The sequence below is a fragment of the Ctenopharyngodon idella genome, chromosome 8, assembly GCF_019924925.1.
Source record: "Ctenopharyngodon idella isolate HZGC_01 chromosome 8, HZGC01, whole genome shotgun sequence".
Classification (NCBI taxonomy): Eukaryota; Metazoa; Chordata; class Actinopteri; order Cypriniformes; family Xenocyprididae; genus Ctenopharyngodon; species Ctenopharyngodon idella.
In genome coordinates, this window is record NC_067227.1 from 27,116,031 (window position 1) to 27,133,186 (window position 17,156).

At 43.5% G+C, this 17,156-nt stretch overlaps 2 protein-coding genes across 8 annotated transcripts in view; one reads left to right on the forward strand and one right to left on the reverse strand.

The window, feature by feature from the left end:
- The window catches only part of LOC127517634 (N-acetyllactosaminide beta-1,3-N-acetylglucosaminyltransferase 3-like), a 133,653-nt gene extending 120,346 nt beyond the window's left edge, over positions 1-13,307 (forward strand). The window contains exon 12 of the mRNA XM_051903559.1: positions 9,968-13,307. Within this exon, the coding sequence (XP_051759519.1) occupies positions 9,968-10,053 (86 nt within the window). The 3' untranslated portion in view covers positions 10,054-13,307. The remainder of the gene's footprint in view (positions 1-9,967) is intronic.
- Positions 1-17,156, reverse strand: part of jak3 (Janus kinase 3 (a protein tyrosine kinase, leukocyte)) — a 128,318-nt gene that overhangs the window by 38,104 nt on the left and 73,058 nt on the right. The gene's annotated exons all lie outside the window — the stretch shown is intronic.

A 17,156-nucleotide genomic window follows, 5' to 3' on the forward strand; every position in this document is an offset into this window, starting at 1 on the left:
GTCGCCCAGCCCGCAGCTCTACAGATATCTGTCAGCGAGGCGCCGTGCGCCAGCGCCCAGGAAGAGGCCACTCCTCTGGTGGAGTGGGCTCTCAACCTGAGCGGGCAAGGCACGCCCTGGGACTCATACGCCAGGGCGATGGCGTCCACTATCCAGTGGGCCATCCTCTGCTTGGAGACAGCCTTTCCCTTCTGCTGGCCTCCGTAACAGACAAAGAGCTGATCTGAGGTCCTAAAGCTTCGCGTTCTGTCCACGTACAGGCGCAGAGCGCGGACGGGACAGAGCAAAGCTAGGGCTGGGTCTGCCTCCTCCGAAGGCAGCGCTTGCAGGTTCACTACCTGATCTCGAAAGGGAGTGGTAGGAACCTTGGGCACATATCCAGGCCGGGGTCTCAGGATAACGTGAGAGTCACCGGGCCCGAATTCCAGGCACGATTCGTCAACCGAAAATGCGTGCAGGTCCCCTACCCTCTTGAGCGAGGCCAATGCAACCAGGAGGACGGTCTTTAGGGACAGTACTTTTAACTCGACTGATTGCAAAGGCTCGAAGGGACGACCCCGGAGAGATGTAAGAACCAGGGTCAAATCCCAAGAGGGTACAGAGGGGGGCCGGGGAGGATTCAGTCTCCTCGCCCCCCTCAAGAACCTGACGATCAGATCGTGCCTCCCTAGCGATTTACCATCAACTGCATAGTGATGTGCGGCGATAGCGGCAACATACACCTTGAGGGTGGAGGGAGACAGCCTTCACTCCAGGCCCTCTTGCAGAAAGGAAAGCACAGTTCTGACCGAACATGATCGGGGGTCCTCTCGCTCTGGTTAAGAGGAACACCATTCGATGAATAGGTTCCACTTCAGCGCATAGAGGTTCCTCGTAGAAGGAGCTCTAGCGGAAGTGATGGTGTCTGCGACCGCTTGCGGGAGATCACTCAGAACCTCCGCGTCCCGTCCAGGGACCACACATGGAGTTTCCACAGGTCGGGACGCGGGTGCCAGAGGGTGCCCCGTCTCTGAGTCAGGAGGTCCTTCCTCAGAGGAATGGGCCAGGGAGGTGCTGTCGCGAGGAGCGTGGGGTCCGAGAACCAGGTCCGAGTGGGCCAATATGGAGCCACTAACAAGACCTGCTCCTCGTCCTCCCTGACTTTGCACAAGAGCTGTGCGAGAAGGCTCACTGGGGGAAACGCATATTTGCGTAGGCCCCGGGGCCAGCTGATTGCCAGGGCATCCGTGCCGAGCGTGCCGCCGGTCAGGGAATAGAACAACTGGCAGTGGGCAGTCTCCGGGGAGGCGAACAGATCTATCTGTGCCTCGCCGAAGCGCTGCCAGATCAGCTGGACCACCTGGGGATGGAGCCGCCATTCGCCCGGAAGCGGAGGCTGCTGTGAGAGCTCGTCGGCTGCACGGTTGAGCACGCCTGGGAAGTGAATGGCACGCTTCTGACTCAGATGCTTCTGACTCCATAGCAAGAGATGGCGGGCGAGTTGCGACATACGGCGGGAGCGTAGACCACCCTGATGGTTCATGTACGCAACGGCCGCAGTGCTGTCCGAGCGGACCAGTACGTGCTTGTCTGTCAACAGCTCCTGGAAGCGGCCCAGCGCAAGACGTACTGCTAGCAACTCGAGGCAATTGATATGCCAATGCAGTTGGGGCCCCGTCCACCGACCCGACGCTGCATGCCCGTTGTACGTGGCCCCCCACCCCGTGGCAGAGGCATCTGTGTGGACCACAGCATGCCTGGACACACGGACGAAGGGTCCGACCACTTGGTGAGGGTGCGACGGCAGTTCGGTGTCACGGGGACACGGAACGTACCGTGCTGCCACGCCCATCTCGGGACCCGGCCGCGGAGCCAGTGTTGAAGCGGCCTCATATGAAGCAATCCGAGCGGCGTGACTGCGGCTGCGGATGCCATATGCCCCAGGAGCCTCTGAAAGAGTTTCAGTGGGGCCGCTGTCCTGCGCTTGAGCGTACTCAGGCAGGTCAACACTGACTGGACGCGCTCCTCGGTGAGGCGCGCAGTCCGGGCGACGGAATCCAGTTCCATACCGAGATAAGAGATCCTCTGCCCGGGGGAGAGTTTGCTCTTGTCCCAGTTGACCCGAAGACCCAACCGACTGAGGTGAGCTAACACCATGTCCCTGTGTTCGCACAACTGCTCCCGCGAGCTGGCCAGGATGAGCCAGTCGTCGAGGTAGTTGAGGATGCGAACGCCCTGTTCCTTGAGCGGAACAATGGCCGCCTCCGCGACCTTCGTGAAGACGCGGGGCGACAGGGCCAGCCCGAAGGGTAGGACTTTGTACTGATATGCCCGACCCTCGAACGCAAACCGTAGGAAGGGTCTGTGACGAGGCAGAATCGAGACATGAAAGTACGCGTCCTTCAGGTAGATCGCTGCAAACCAATCCTGGGGACGGACGCATTCGAAAATGCGCTTCTGCGTAAGCATCTTGAACGGCAGCCTGTGAAGGGACCGGTTCAGGACACGCAGATCCAGGATTGGCCATAGCCCACCGCCCTTCTTTGGTACAATGAAGTAGGGGCTGTAGAACCCTGACTTCATATCGGCTGGAGGGACCGGCTCGATTGCATCCTTCGCCAGGAGGACAGCAATCTCCGCCCGGAGAACCGGTGCATTGTCCAGGGACACCTGAGTGTAGTGGACACCCCTGAAGACCGGGGGACGCCGGGCGAACTGAATCGCATAGCCGAGTCTGATAGTGCGAATGAGCCAGCGGGACGGGCTGGGGAGCGCTATCCAGGCTTCCAGACACCGAGCCAGCGGGACCAAAGGCACCACAGACGCACCGGGGGTGGGGCAGCGAAGCAGAGTACTGGAACCCGACTCGGACGGCGCAGCGGCCCGAAGTGGGGTCAGACTCTGCGAGGTGACAGTGTGAATGGGAGACGGCTGGGGGGCGGTCTCGACCATCACACTGGGACCTGCTGGCGAAGTGAGAGTGGGCTGCGAGTGGCAAGGCGGAGCCTCGCGCGCTGACAGCCGCAGTCTCTTGTGACCTGGAGGATTGGGAAACTGCTCTTTTTTTGATGAAGTGGGTACCGCTGGACTCCGGAGAGCCAGCGGCGGGACAGACAATTTCACAAATTCCCCCCGGCCCTCCTCCGGGGGTGGGAGAGACGATGGAGTCCTCTCCCGAAGAGCAGGAACCTTCCCCTCCAGGTCGCCCGTCTCAGGGTTGCGTCTTCCTCGACCTCTTGCCACCTGGCTTGGCCTGAGCGGGCTGGGCGCCGCGTCCGCGACCGGCACCCTGCTGTTTGGCTGGTGTAGGTTGCTGCTTTGCCAACTTAGCAGGGGCGGAGGACGACGCAGGCGGGCGCCCTCGGCGACGAGCGGGCTGAGGCTGTGCTGCCGGCGGCGGGGTGGAGGCAGCAGCGGACCGCCGGGGCAGGACGTGTTTGATAGCCTCAGCCTGCTTCTGGGCGGCAGAGAACTGCTGGGCGAAGCTCTCTACCGCGTCGCCGAAAAGGCCAACCTGTGATATGGGGGAGTCCAGGAACCGATATTTGTCGGTATCCCTCATATCAGCAAGGGTCAGCCAGAGGTGGCGTTGCTGGACCACAAGCGTGGCCATCGCCTGACCAACAGAACGTGCCGTCACCTTAGTCGCCCGGAGGGCGAGGTCCGTGGCGGCACGCAGCTCCCCAAGCAGCTGCTGGTCAAGACCTCCCTGGGGCATTTCCATCAACGCTTTTGCCTGATGAACTTGCAAAAGGGCCATGGCATGCAAGGCGGAGGCAGCCTGTCTGCAGGCTCTGTAAGCTTTCTCTGTCAAGCCTGACGAGAATTTACAGGCCCGGGATGGGAGACGCGGCTCACCGCGCCAGCCAGAGGCCGTTGGACACAGTTGCATCGCAACAGACCTCTCGACTGGGGGAATCCGCGTATATCCCCTAGCCTCCCCGCCATCCAGGTTGGTGAAGGCGGACGAGGGACCAGGTCTCGCACGAACGCTATAGGGCGTCCGCCAGGACCTGGTCACCTCATCATGCACCTCCGGGAAGAATGGCATCGGGGCGGGGCGCTGGGGACCAGCGCGGGCCGCCCCGAGGTACCAATCATTGAGCCGAGAAGGTTCGGGACACGGTGGAGGGTTCCAGACGAGCCCGACCTTCTCGGCAGCCCGGGAAAGCATAGCCGTCAACTCAGGATCAGGCTCGGACAACGCTACGGTCCCGGAGGGAGGTAACGCAGCCGAGTCCTCATCTCCCGAGGACTCTTGCTCACCTTCCGATGCCGCGATCGACATGCAGTCATCCGCCGGTGCTCCGAAAGAAACGGCTGGTCGCTCCGTAGAGGGACCAGCACGCTCAGTCGGCAACACCACCGGTTGCAGTGAGGTAGAGGGGACAGGGGCCCGCGGAGCGGCGCTCGGCGGGGAAGCCCTGACCGTGATCCTCAGATCACCCTGCCTATACGCCGGCGCACCGTCACCCCGGCCGAAGCCAGAGAAAACGGCGGCACGGGGCATAGGGGAGGGGACCCCCGCTCCCTGAGAACCAAGGAACGAGAGTCTCGATCTCAACACTGCAATAGTCATGTTCCCACAGTGAGAACATGAACTATCCACAAAAGCTGCTTCAGCGTGCTGAACGCCCAGGCACGTGATGCAGCGATTGTGGCCGTCAGCGGGGACCAATGAACAACCGCATCCAGTAACGCACAGACGAAATGACATCTTGAAAAAGACACAGGGTTCGTCTGTGAAGCTCTTTCAGGAGGGGAAAATTCAGCTCTCTTGTGCTGAAGCACACAGGGAGTGTCACGATGTGTTCGGGTACACCACTCCCCGAACACAACGGAGGAACCGGCCCAAATCGCAACAGACACAATGCTGGGAATTGGAAATGTGTGCTGTAAAAACAGCAGTTGAGAGCTTTAAGCTCAGGCTCCCCGGGAAGCTCGCGACCTCGCTGAAGTGCCGTCACACCAACACAAGAAGAAGAAATTTTCCTTTCTTTCTTAGCTTGAAGAATTCACTGAAGTCTGAAGCTGGAAACACACTAGATGGCTCCGAAGCGAAAGACAGAGTGCGATTGCATCTGCTCCCCTATTTATACCACCTGGCGGGGGCGGTGCGCATTATGCAAATATCGCACGCCAACTCCATTGGCCTGTTGTAGTTCACTCGAAGCTGATAGGGCTCTCTAGCGATATCCCAATTCGTCGGTCACTACTGACGTACGTCGAACGTGACCGACTGAAAGGGAACTGACTGCTCAGATGGAGCAGATGAATAGGGATGGGCGATACCACTTATTTTCTTTTCGATACGATAGCGATACTTTCAAGGCCAATATCGCCGATATCGATACCGATACGATACCTCTAATTTGAATCTAGATCTAAATCTAGATTAAAGACACATCTCTTTAGCCAAGCATTCACATAATCCATCTCATATCAGATCAATTGCACATGACTATCTTTGCTTAATGTTATGAACAGCAGCTATGCTAATTATTCTCCATTTGCTTTTCCGTTTTACCTCGGGACGCCCAGGTACATCAGTTTCAGTTTGGATCCAACCTCTTAAGAAGACCTCAGATGACTAAAACTTTGGAAGAGACGGCGCCAACTCCTGTGAGGACTTCAGAAGATGCAACATCTGGATCAACACGCACATTCGCAAATTTCTATATATCCTAATTATTGTTAATATGTAATTCATTTTTCCAGGAGCTCTTTGCTTCTACCTTCAATTAAATTGCTAACAGTGATTGTAAATTAATTGCCTAAATTATTACATTATTAGCTAACTGCATTCTCCAAATTGTAATGTTGACATGCATTCTCTGTAAAGCTGCTTTGAAACGATATGTATTGTGAAAAGCACTATACAAATAAATGTGAATTGAATTGAATTGAACTTATAGATTTTTAAATTTCTTAAATTATTGAATTACTAAGAGTAAAATGGGTAATGATACCCACTTAACATTATATTTGAAAGGTATTTTAACATTCAATATGCCTTAACTGCAACTTATTCGATTATATTTTTGTTTACACATGGTTAAAATGTTTACTTGTAGTGGTAACCATGGAAATCTACAAATACTATAGGTCTAGCTGAACTATAGTCACTGTAGTAATGGTTGATTTTCATAAGGGACTGCCAGTGACAGGCTGTCACACCCATAAAATGGGTGAACATCAATATGAACTTTTAATGTTCAATTTAAATAAAAGTAATTGCACAAACTATGTAGGCTACTATTTCATTTTGTTTATTGTGAAATAACTCAAACATACTATGTTTTTCTGTCTTCTGTTAAGCATTGTTCTGGGCTGTGTTTCCCAAAAGCATCAATGGTTTCTTACGATACTAAAGTAAGCCCTGTTTGAATGTAGTGTCGGCAGTGAGCGAACGCTCTCTGATTGATTGGTTCTGACTTGCAGCATTTGCGTGTTCAGATGAGCTGGAAAATAGTTCTAGTACACAATTATTCGCCAACATAGGTTATTTGTCCAATTCAATGCATATTGTATGCATTAAATTTATTGTTAAATAAACAAAATCACTGGTAAAAAAAAAAAAAAAAAAACACACCTTAGTATCGATATATTTATTTGAGTATACTTTCGATACTCAACGTCAGTATCGATATATCGATACTTCATATCGATACGCCCATCCCTACAGATGAACAGTTAGACACATGCACATTGCTATCTAAAGCACAGACATGCGCTAGGTCAGAGTTCAGATGTGCCCTGTGTGCCCACTGTGTGCCCAATTCATAGAGGTGTGACCACTCCTTTGACTGTGAAGATCACAGTTGCATTTTGCAAGTTGCAAGTTGCATTTTGTTTATATATATATATATATATATATATATATATATATACACACATACATTCAGTATATATTATTATTTTTATTATATATATTAATACAAATTATTAATCCACTACTGTTCAATGACGTTGCTGCCTATGTGTGGATCAGATACCCTCGGATTTCATCAAAAATATCTTAATTTGTGTTCTGAAGATGAACGAAGGTTATACGGGTGTGGAACGACAGGGTGAGTAATTAATGACAGAAATTTCATTTTTGGGTTTCATTTTAAGGGGCGGTCACACTGCACTTTTAGTTCCATTGGCATCCATTCATACGTAAAGTTTAGCTTTTCGCTGCATTCCAAAGTTCAAGTTTGTGAACTCTGACCTGCGAATTCGCATTACGTGAAGACTTGTGACCAGTAGAAGATCGATACGTCACGGTATGACCCTTTGCCTGAATTAAAAGAACAATAATTTTTACAGTAAAGTCAAGTAGATTGTCAATTTTCACATTTTAATGTATTACTATTTAGGTAACACTTTACAATAAGGTTCATTAGTTAACATTAGTTAACTACATCTCGTTAACATGAACTAATAATGATCTGTACTTATACAGCTTTTATTAATCTTTGTTAAAGGGTACATAACACACACAGTTTCTGTCAATCTCATGTTAATCTTGAGAACCTATAGAGTAGTATAGCATCCTTCATATCTCCGAAGAGTCTTCAGTTTTATCATATTTACAAAAGACAGATACGCGGTACTGAGTCTTTCTTTCCGAAAACAGCCGAGATCCTGGAAACATGTCGTGAGCGAAGCTAAAGAGTCACGAACGCGCAGCTTTCGTGTAGCGATCGTCTGCAAGCTATCAATGGTCAGCTAAACAAATGTATTTAAACACACACAATACACCATCGCATTATCCCTGGATAACTTTTGATTCACTATACATTCGTGTTGTTTACATTATATGCACTTACTTTCCGACTGCCAACAAAAGACATTTGATGCAGTTTTACTCATGACCGGGATCATTTATCGTTGTGACCGCTCCATCTTTCAGTTTCAAACGATCTGTAAATCCAGCGTCGAACTGGGCCTTGTTTATAAAACCATAAGTGCCGATCCTGAGGGCTCGAGCACCCATGGAAAAACACAAGATATTCTCCATTCATTTTAACCAATAAAAAATTTATTGCAACTTTCAGACACGACTTTATCCTTATTTTGATAGTTAATTTAAGGCGGTTTCTATGATTATTTTAATGACAAATGTCGAGAGCGCATCAATGTAATGCGTGAGCACAAATCTCTCAGCTCCATTGTTCACTTAACGCTGGGTTCTTTGAGAAGCAATATTATCGTTCCCTCTTAACCATAAACACACTTCTTTGGTGGCAAATCTTTCTTGAGCAAGACCTGTGCAGCGCTGCCGACCACTTCCATAAAAAGAAACAAAGCACATTGATAGGTGTGCTCTTGCTCTCACGCTCTGGTTGATGTGTGCGCGCTCTTCCCGGAGAAGTGCCTATACAATGAATCCCGCCCTATTTTACGTAATACAGGGCCATGCTCAAAAAAACTTTCCAAAACTTGTAGGAACTCTGAAGGAGTGTATTTGGCACAGAAATACAGCACAACTGTTTCCAACATTGATAATAAATCAGCATATTAGAATGATTTCTGAAGGATCATGTGACACTGAAGACTGGAGTAATGATGCTTAAAATTCAGCTTTGATCACAGAAATAAATAATATTTTGAAGTATATTAAAATAGAAAACCATTATTTTAAACTGTAATAATATTTCACAATATTACCGTTTTTTTTCTGTATTTTTTATCAAATTAATGCAGGCTTGATGTTATTTATTTTTTTACATTGCCCCTTTTTTACATTTGAGCCCCTGCCTCTGAGGAACTCTCTGCATGTCCCTGGACTGTGTACATTTGTTGTTAGATAAGCACCTGCCATGTCAACACAAACATTTTGTGTTGTAGTTGCCACACGTGGCCTTTTATTGCCATGCCCTAAGAGTCTGTTGGCTTGAAACATTATGTTTCGTTGGTGCTGTGAATCTTCACATGAGTATTTAAAGCTACTTTCTGAAATGCTGCATTTAATGTGGCTTCAAGTTAACACTTTTGCAACTTCTGCTTGCTTGGTTTTTTTTGCAACCATGTCGTGTTCATTTAGTTTTGCACAAGCCTTGTTATGCTTGAGACTACTGGTTCTGACCTGTTTGCTTCAAGACCCAGATTTTAAAAATTGACTTGCGTAATACTGAATGTATTAATATTACACTGAAATGCATGGATCTGATAAAATACTAAACGGTTAACATGACAAGGAAACTAGATCATCTTGCTTACTAATTGTTTCTAAGTGGCTTCATGTTCTTGGCAAGGAAGGGTGTAGACATAGCATGTTTGTTCACACTTTTCTTCTTTTACTACGCCTTGTTTTGTCAAGTCAGTTTTATTTATATAGTGCTTCTCACAGTACACATTTTTTTCAAATGAGCTTTACAGACATCCATGATGATAATGTTTATAATACCTAAATGCCTTTGTCACACAACAGAAGGATGCAGACAGGTAAGTTGTATAAAACAGAGTTTATTGAACAAAGGCACAGAAACTGGACAGGAATGCAGAATGCTGAATATGGAACAATATGCAGACAGAATGTAGACTTAGCTTGAAGTAATATTAATGTCTCTTTTGCAGGTGAATGATCAGAAGCAGACGATATTTGTGTCTCTGTGACAGCCTTATTGACCACATTTAGCAGTTCAGATTTTGCAGCCAGGTGGCAAATTCATTGGTGGCTTTCATTCATTTGTAACTTCATTTGAGTTTGATTGAACTTCATTTGATTCATTTGAGTTTGATTCAGTGTCAAGAACATAAATGGGAAGCATTTCTTCCTCTTAGTTTTCTTCCCTTGCTTTTAGTTTTAATTTGCATTTTCAGACAAAGATCCACTGCAGTCGGAAACAAGAAGTCTACTTCCTGATTCACCATTTCCATGGATTCTGTCTTTGAGCAGTTGGTGTAACTTTTCTTTTGCAACCATAATGCATTCATGATTTTGAGAAATATCTGGACTGATGTTTCCTTGATCACTTTGATTTGTTCTCGGTCTGTTTAGTCATCATCAGTTTGCTGTTGGTGGGGGTGGTGCTATGGCAGCAGCCATCTGTGCTCCTCATTCTCTTTCTCTTCTTGGAGGTGTGACTCTTAAAGAATCCCAGGATCATTTTCTGTTATCCAAGCTACCTGAGCATAAGCACACTCAGCCTTCGAACTCAAAAAACGAAAAACAATTGCGCAGTCATTCATTCAAAACAGAATGGCCATGAATGAAAACAACTATTAACTAAAGGGTTAGTTCACTCATTAATTACTCACACTCATGCCGTTCCAAACCCGTAAGACCTTCGTTCATCTTTGGAACACAAATTAAATGGGACATCGGATGCCAATTTTCCACAAGTTAGTATGATTCTGGGTTTATGATGACGGGTCTTACTGAAAAGTCTATAACATACTTTGATTAAAATTTCTTAATGGTTGTGTAAAAACACACCCTTTTTACCTTGTCAAAAACAGCTCTGTTCACAGTGAACCGTTTCGGTGCATGTCCCTTTAAATGATAATGAGCTACTGTTCACCCCACCCCTATCTTCCATGGGCAGGCTGTAAACACTATTTGGCAGGTATAGAGTACCTCAGGGATGAGGTGTTTTTGTAGGCCAACCCGGAAGTTAGCGGCGCACAGGTTCCCTCGATCGAAAGCCTATGCATTTTTCCCATAGACTTTTGAAAAATCGCAAAAAATAAGCTCTGTGTTTAACAAAGGGTTATGACACTTACACGTTTTGTCTATCAAGATAATCTTTACAATTTAACACAACATTTATACATTTTGAAGCCTAAATAAAGTCGTCAGATATAAAAAGCTAACAGTAGGCTATAAACAGACTACAGCACACCATGGTCGCGGATCAACGTCACCACCACCAAGCTTCTTCAAACTTTATTTAGAAAACAACTTTACTTAAAAACATGCTCGCTGATTATGATCTGCGCTGTGTATGAATACTTATCCACTTTTTCATGACAAATGCTGTCCAAATGTCCTGTTTGTCATGATGACATCTAAAGTCCCAGCCAAAGGAAGTAGTCACTTTTAGCAATTTGTTAGCAACCGCCATTTTTAAGACACAATAAAGGTTTAAAAAATCACAATGCTGTTATTTTTAGAGGCTTTGTTAACCACAGACCTTATTTCAGGCGATTTAGCAAAAACCCATTCAAAAAACCCATAGATTTTAGGCTGATGGAACCGGAAGTCCTAAAATGCTAACTCGCTTCTGGGTTTTGCCTACAAAAACACGTCATCCCTGAGGTACTATTGCATTGAACTCACCATTCTTATTTATGCAGTTATAAATGCTCAAAAACGATTAAAATACATTTGAAAATTACTTGTTAGTCATTAACTAACACCTTTATAAACCTCATTGTAGTGTTACCATGTTATCTTTACATAAAATGTAAAGTTTGTAATAAGACAATCACCTTGATGCATTGTTCATTATAAATGTGCAGTTATGAATTACAGTGAGAAGGTTCTAAATAGAAATGACAACATATATGTTTGTTCGACTGTATTATTTTGATAATGAACAAGCTGCAATGTCACGTTTGCAGTGCTTTGTTGTGTGTGCGTGAGGCGCCGGCGCGATCAAACAGCAGTCTTTGCAAGGGACTTGCCTTATTGTCATGGCAACGGTTCGTGTCCAGGTCAGAGTTTGTTGGAAAAATCATACCACACTGCTCAGACATTCCCCGACCCAACAAACGCTGATTAAACATGTTCAGTCAGGTGAAAACGAACTCCGACCAGCGGCAACAGACGCCGACAGGGGTATCACACGCTTTTCACACTATCTGCGTCCTGATCCAACAACAAACTCCAACAGATGCGTTTGTTGGCGTTTATCTGTGCGGTGTGAACTGGCCTTTACCTTCAGTCGTGGAACTCGCTAACTAGCACATTATTAGGAAAGGCGATTTGCAAAGATTCATAAAAAAAACTATAACGTTACTCATGTCTTCTGGAGGTACTGATCCATATTTCAGGAACTTTCTAGCAAAATAAACTTTTTAACGCAGACATAAACGCATATAGGTAGATCCGGGGCGCATTCCCTTCAAAAACAAAATTAATCCACTGCGTCTTCAGCGGCTCAGATGTCAAGAGTAAAGGACGATTGCTATGTTCATTCTTATATCCAATAACAAAACGCCTCAGCTGCTTTGGAGACATTCTTGTCTACACCTGCGCGGCATCGAAACAATGGCGGACTGTCTGTTTACAGCTCACTCAGGGCGGGTCTTTGCTAAAACGGCAGTGTCCGTCAAGAGTCGTGGGAGGGGCCTGTGCAAATTTACGTCACTTTGCCAAGAATCTGTGAACGGCTTGATCTGACAAAGTGCTTATTATTTGTGGGGATTAAAAAAAAGCACTGGGTGGATTTTTATCATTATAGGTTGGTTGTGTAGACACACTGCCAACACACATTTATGTCCAAACACCATGTAAAAGAGAATTTTGCATCCACTGTCCCCTTTAAAATATTTTTGATGAAATCCGAGAGCTTCATAACTTTAAGGTTGAACCACTGTAGTCACATGGACTATTTTAATGATGTCTTTACTACCTTTCTGGTCAGAAAGCTCTTGGATTTCATCAAATATCTTAATTTGTCTTCTGAAGATGAACAAAGGTCTTACAAGTTTGGAACGACATGAGGGCGAGTAATTAATGACAGAAATTTATTTTTTGGGTAAACTAACCCTTTAAATTAAAATAAATGTGTTTCAATTAAAGGGCTGTCCGATAAACAATATATCGAGATCGCAATAATATTTACGTCGATAACAATGATAAGCTCTGGACATTTTTACTCGATATGGATTAATCTAACAGCCTATCACACAGCTGAAATAAATACGACAACTGCCAGTCAGTGCATGTCGCTAATAAGTCATTTCTCCGTGTATCTGTGTGAATGAATGGTGCGCGGTTTCGTCTGATATACAAACTCACACACTTGACACAGCATCTGCCGTCTCAATATATGAGGACATGAACTTCATCTCCAGAGCTGGGAGTCACTTCACAGGCTTTTCACTGTTTCATTTGAGAAAAATTACCATCAAATACACACTGAAACTGAAACTAAAACTGAAAGAGCTTCATGACAAACTGACGAAATAAAAGTTTGGTTTAACTTCAAGAAATTATGACCGAAATATATCTCTACTGTATACTAAAATGTACTTCTCAAAGTAATAATAATAATACGTATAAGGAATATCATAAAACCAAGATATTTTTTTCATCCATGTTTTTAATTTATACAGTTCTGTTGTGCAGCATCTTATTTGACAAAAAATAAAAATGATTTGTTGTAAATTAATGGTTATATTTTCATTTGATTACATTTTAAAGGCTTGATTAAATTGCTAAAGTTTATATACATTTGTATTAAATCATAAAACAAAGAATCCCAAAAATAAAATGGAAAATTCATAATTTTGTGGAAAATAAAATGGATTTCACAGGGCCCTAAATTAAAAGGTAGAAACGCTGTGGAGCGTGAACAAACGAGTTTACATGTTTATTGTATATCCTTATTGTCCACCAAGGTGGAAAATTGTCTTTGGCTCACCAGCACAGAAAATAGCTATACACGTAGTGTTAAAACCAACAAAAACAGAACAAAAAACAGACAAATTCACATTTCATAATAGTTTAAAAACAAACTTTAAAACTCCAACAAGCAAACAAAACAAGCAAACAGGACACACGCGGTGAGCACAGGGTCAGCAGCAGAGCCGCGCCCCCCGAAGTCTAAGTTCAAGCAAGTTTCCTTTGATTCTCAAGGTCTAACAAATACGTGGAAAGCATTTCCTTCCCCATTAACGGTAAATGAATATCATATAGATATCGTAAGATATGGGAAAAAAAATGTTGTGATAATATTTTTGGTCATTTCGCCCAGCCCTAATTATAATACTTTATCAGTGAATGCATTAAGGAAACAAATTATTTAATTTTGATGGCTATTGTCTCCTAATTATTAAATGATTTTGTTTCCGTGGTGTTCTTTACAACATGTTCATTTCAGATTGTAGCCGCCTATCATACACTGTTTTGAATATTGATTTTCCTGTTTAAATTTCCCAATGCCATGCTTATTTGCATAAATAATATGTTGGTTGTGTGTTCAGGATGGCACACAGAATGGTTCAACATAATATCACAGGCGGTGTGAGGGGAACTTGGTGACCCCAAAAAATGCTCTTAAATTTTTGCCAAATGTCTGTTTATGATCGATAATCATACAGAACAACTGTCAAACTGAATTTGAACTCAATGTAGCATGTAGAAAATACACTATCATCGCTGTATCAGACTTTTTAGTCCTTTAACTTATGTGTGTAGGTGTAAAACTCCCATCTTATCATTTGTTGTTTTCTGCCTTCTGTATTACATTGGACATGGAAGCACAAAATATGATGGTGAGAGTATTCCCAGCTCCATTTCAATAATTAACTGACCATGTAGTGGCACAACAGAGCTGTGATGACGTTTATTAGTTTTGAACTTGTTTTAAGATGATGTTCTGTTTAGTTTATACTTCTGCAATTTGTGAAGTGAATGTCCATTCACCATTTAACTCATAGGTACAGTGCACAGCATAAATGAGTACACCCCCTCTGAACAAATACAAAAGATGTATTTTCTTTATGATCACTAATACAATTCATAAAATAAGTAAATTAGCCAATTTTATTTAAATTAAGGATTGCAGAAATGAGTACACCCTAGATTTAATTCAACAAATGTATAATATTCTATTCTTCTTAGTAGCCCTCCATAATTTTGTATATACTGCTCTGACCCTTCTTGGCACGGAGTGTACAAGTTCATGACAAATTTGTCACATCTGTCCTGTTTAACTCCATGATGATTAGCTCCTTAAATGCCCTGATCTTTAATGGTAAGTGTTGCTCAACTCGTCTCTACAGAATCCCCCACAGGCGCTCAAGAGTGTTAAGATTGAACAATACACAATGTGACAATACATGTCCACAAAGAAGGTTTTTCACCTTTGGAGAATGCATATCCTCATTGTCATGTTGAAAAAATGCCCAAAATTGCAGGGAATGAGGAAAGGGTAACATCTTCTGTTTCAAGTTTGTGTATTAAATTACACAGTGGTGTGCGAATTCATGACAGCATTGATAAAGCACAACTCCCTCACACCTTCAGCACTCATACATCCCTATATAAGAGCTTTACTACCACTGAACTTTACTGTGGGAACCAGGCACGTCTCACTGTACTCCTCCTCTAGCAACACCGTAACATTTTGGATGCTGTTAGATCCAAAATGATTGATTTGGTCTCATGAGACCAGAGTATTGATTCCCAGAATCTATATTTTGTAAATATGGGCTTTGGAAATTGTGCTTTGGCTACAGTAGGTAGTTCCAGTGAGAACAACAACCATGCATGTCATTTCTGCAGGCTGCATCTTACTCTGTGAGATAAACAGTCACTCTTTTCATAGCTTTTGCTGGCTCTGAGACACTCGCTTGGTATTTCTCCTGCTCTTTGTCTAGCAAAAAAATCCCTCATCACTAAATGAAAGCTTAAAATGAAGGCCTGATTATTTCAGGGGCCTTGTCACAAGTCCATTGTTTTTTAATTTCTGTGTTACTTTTGCTATATTTTCACACTTAAAACAATGATTTGGTAATCCTCTTGTCAGATCCTCACTGTCCTCTTTTGTGCTAAGAAATAAGTCTCCTGACAGTTCTCTCCCAAGTGGTTCCATTGTTGCCAAGTCTGAGAATGATTCAGTGGGCTATATAACACCTTTAATTGTCAAGAAATTACTTCTCTTTAAATGTTTTGGTTTAACATACTTATTTGTTGATCAAACATTGCTTTAAACTTACACCAGAAACATTTTAATTTCGTTTTATTTAGTAACTTTTAGGAGGGTGTACTCATTTTTGCTAAACAACATTTTATCACCTTGATAAGAAAATCCTATTTTCCTGAATAATTTTGACATGCTCCTTTGGTAATTGATTAAGCAGACTTGCTGGAACATTATATCGCTAAAGAACCCTAACATGTCTTCTAAGTAATTGAGTCATTGCTGACTTTCATAAGTTTCAGAGGGGGTGTACTCATTTATGCTGTGCACTGTACAAGGGGACAATCTCTGTCTTGTCTTTGTAATGTGCGCATAGAGATAAAATCAGTTAGGAAAAGATTTTATTTTGAAATTCACTGATGCTGAAAATGCCTTAGATTAGAGAGATGGTTTATATTTATTATGTGAGGAGAAAAAGAAATGCTATTTATTTTTTGGTTTGGATCACTTTTCCTGTTCACTTTAAAGGGTTAGTTCACCCAAAAATGAAAATTATGTCATTAATTACTCACCTTCATGTCGTTCCACACCTGTAAGACCTTCATTCATCTTCAGAACACAAATTAAGATATTTTTGATAAAATCCGATGACTCAGTGAGGCCTCCATTGCTAGCAAGATAATTAACACTTTCAAATGCCCGGAAAGGTACTAAAAACATATATAAAACAGTTCATGTGACTACAGTGGTTCAACCTTAATATTATAAAGCGACGAGAATACCTTCTGTGCTCCAAAAAGACAAAATAACGACTTTTCAACAATACCTATAATGGGCGATTTCAAAACACTGCTTCAGATTTCATCAGAAATTTGTGTTCTGAAGATGAATGAAGGTCTTGCGGGTGTAGAGCGACATGAGGGTGAGTAATAAATGACAGAATTTTCATTTTTGGGTGATCTAACCCTTTAAGTTCTAGCTCTTTCTTCTGATTATATATAGTACAGTCTTAAGTTTGAAAAAGGCATCGTGAATGCTTTTAATGACCCATGCTATTGTGATATGTTGAGTTTGGTGAAATAATAAATTATATGGGTTGGAAATTGTACTTTTCCTATATTTTTAACCTATTATTTTCTTTGCGTGTGTATTATTATTCTTATTATTCTTATTATTTATTTTTATTTATTTATTTATTTATTTATTTATTTATTTTTAAAGGATATGGTGGCAATCTCAGCTCTGTATGGAGAAAGCAGTCAACCTGGATCATATGCGTCTCTTCACTCTTGGGTCTCTTTGTAAATCGTTAATAAAAGAATAAAGTTGATGTCATTGAGGGCAAATTCCAAAAAGGTAAATCTTGCAGAAATA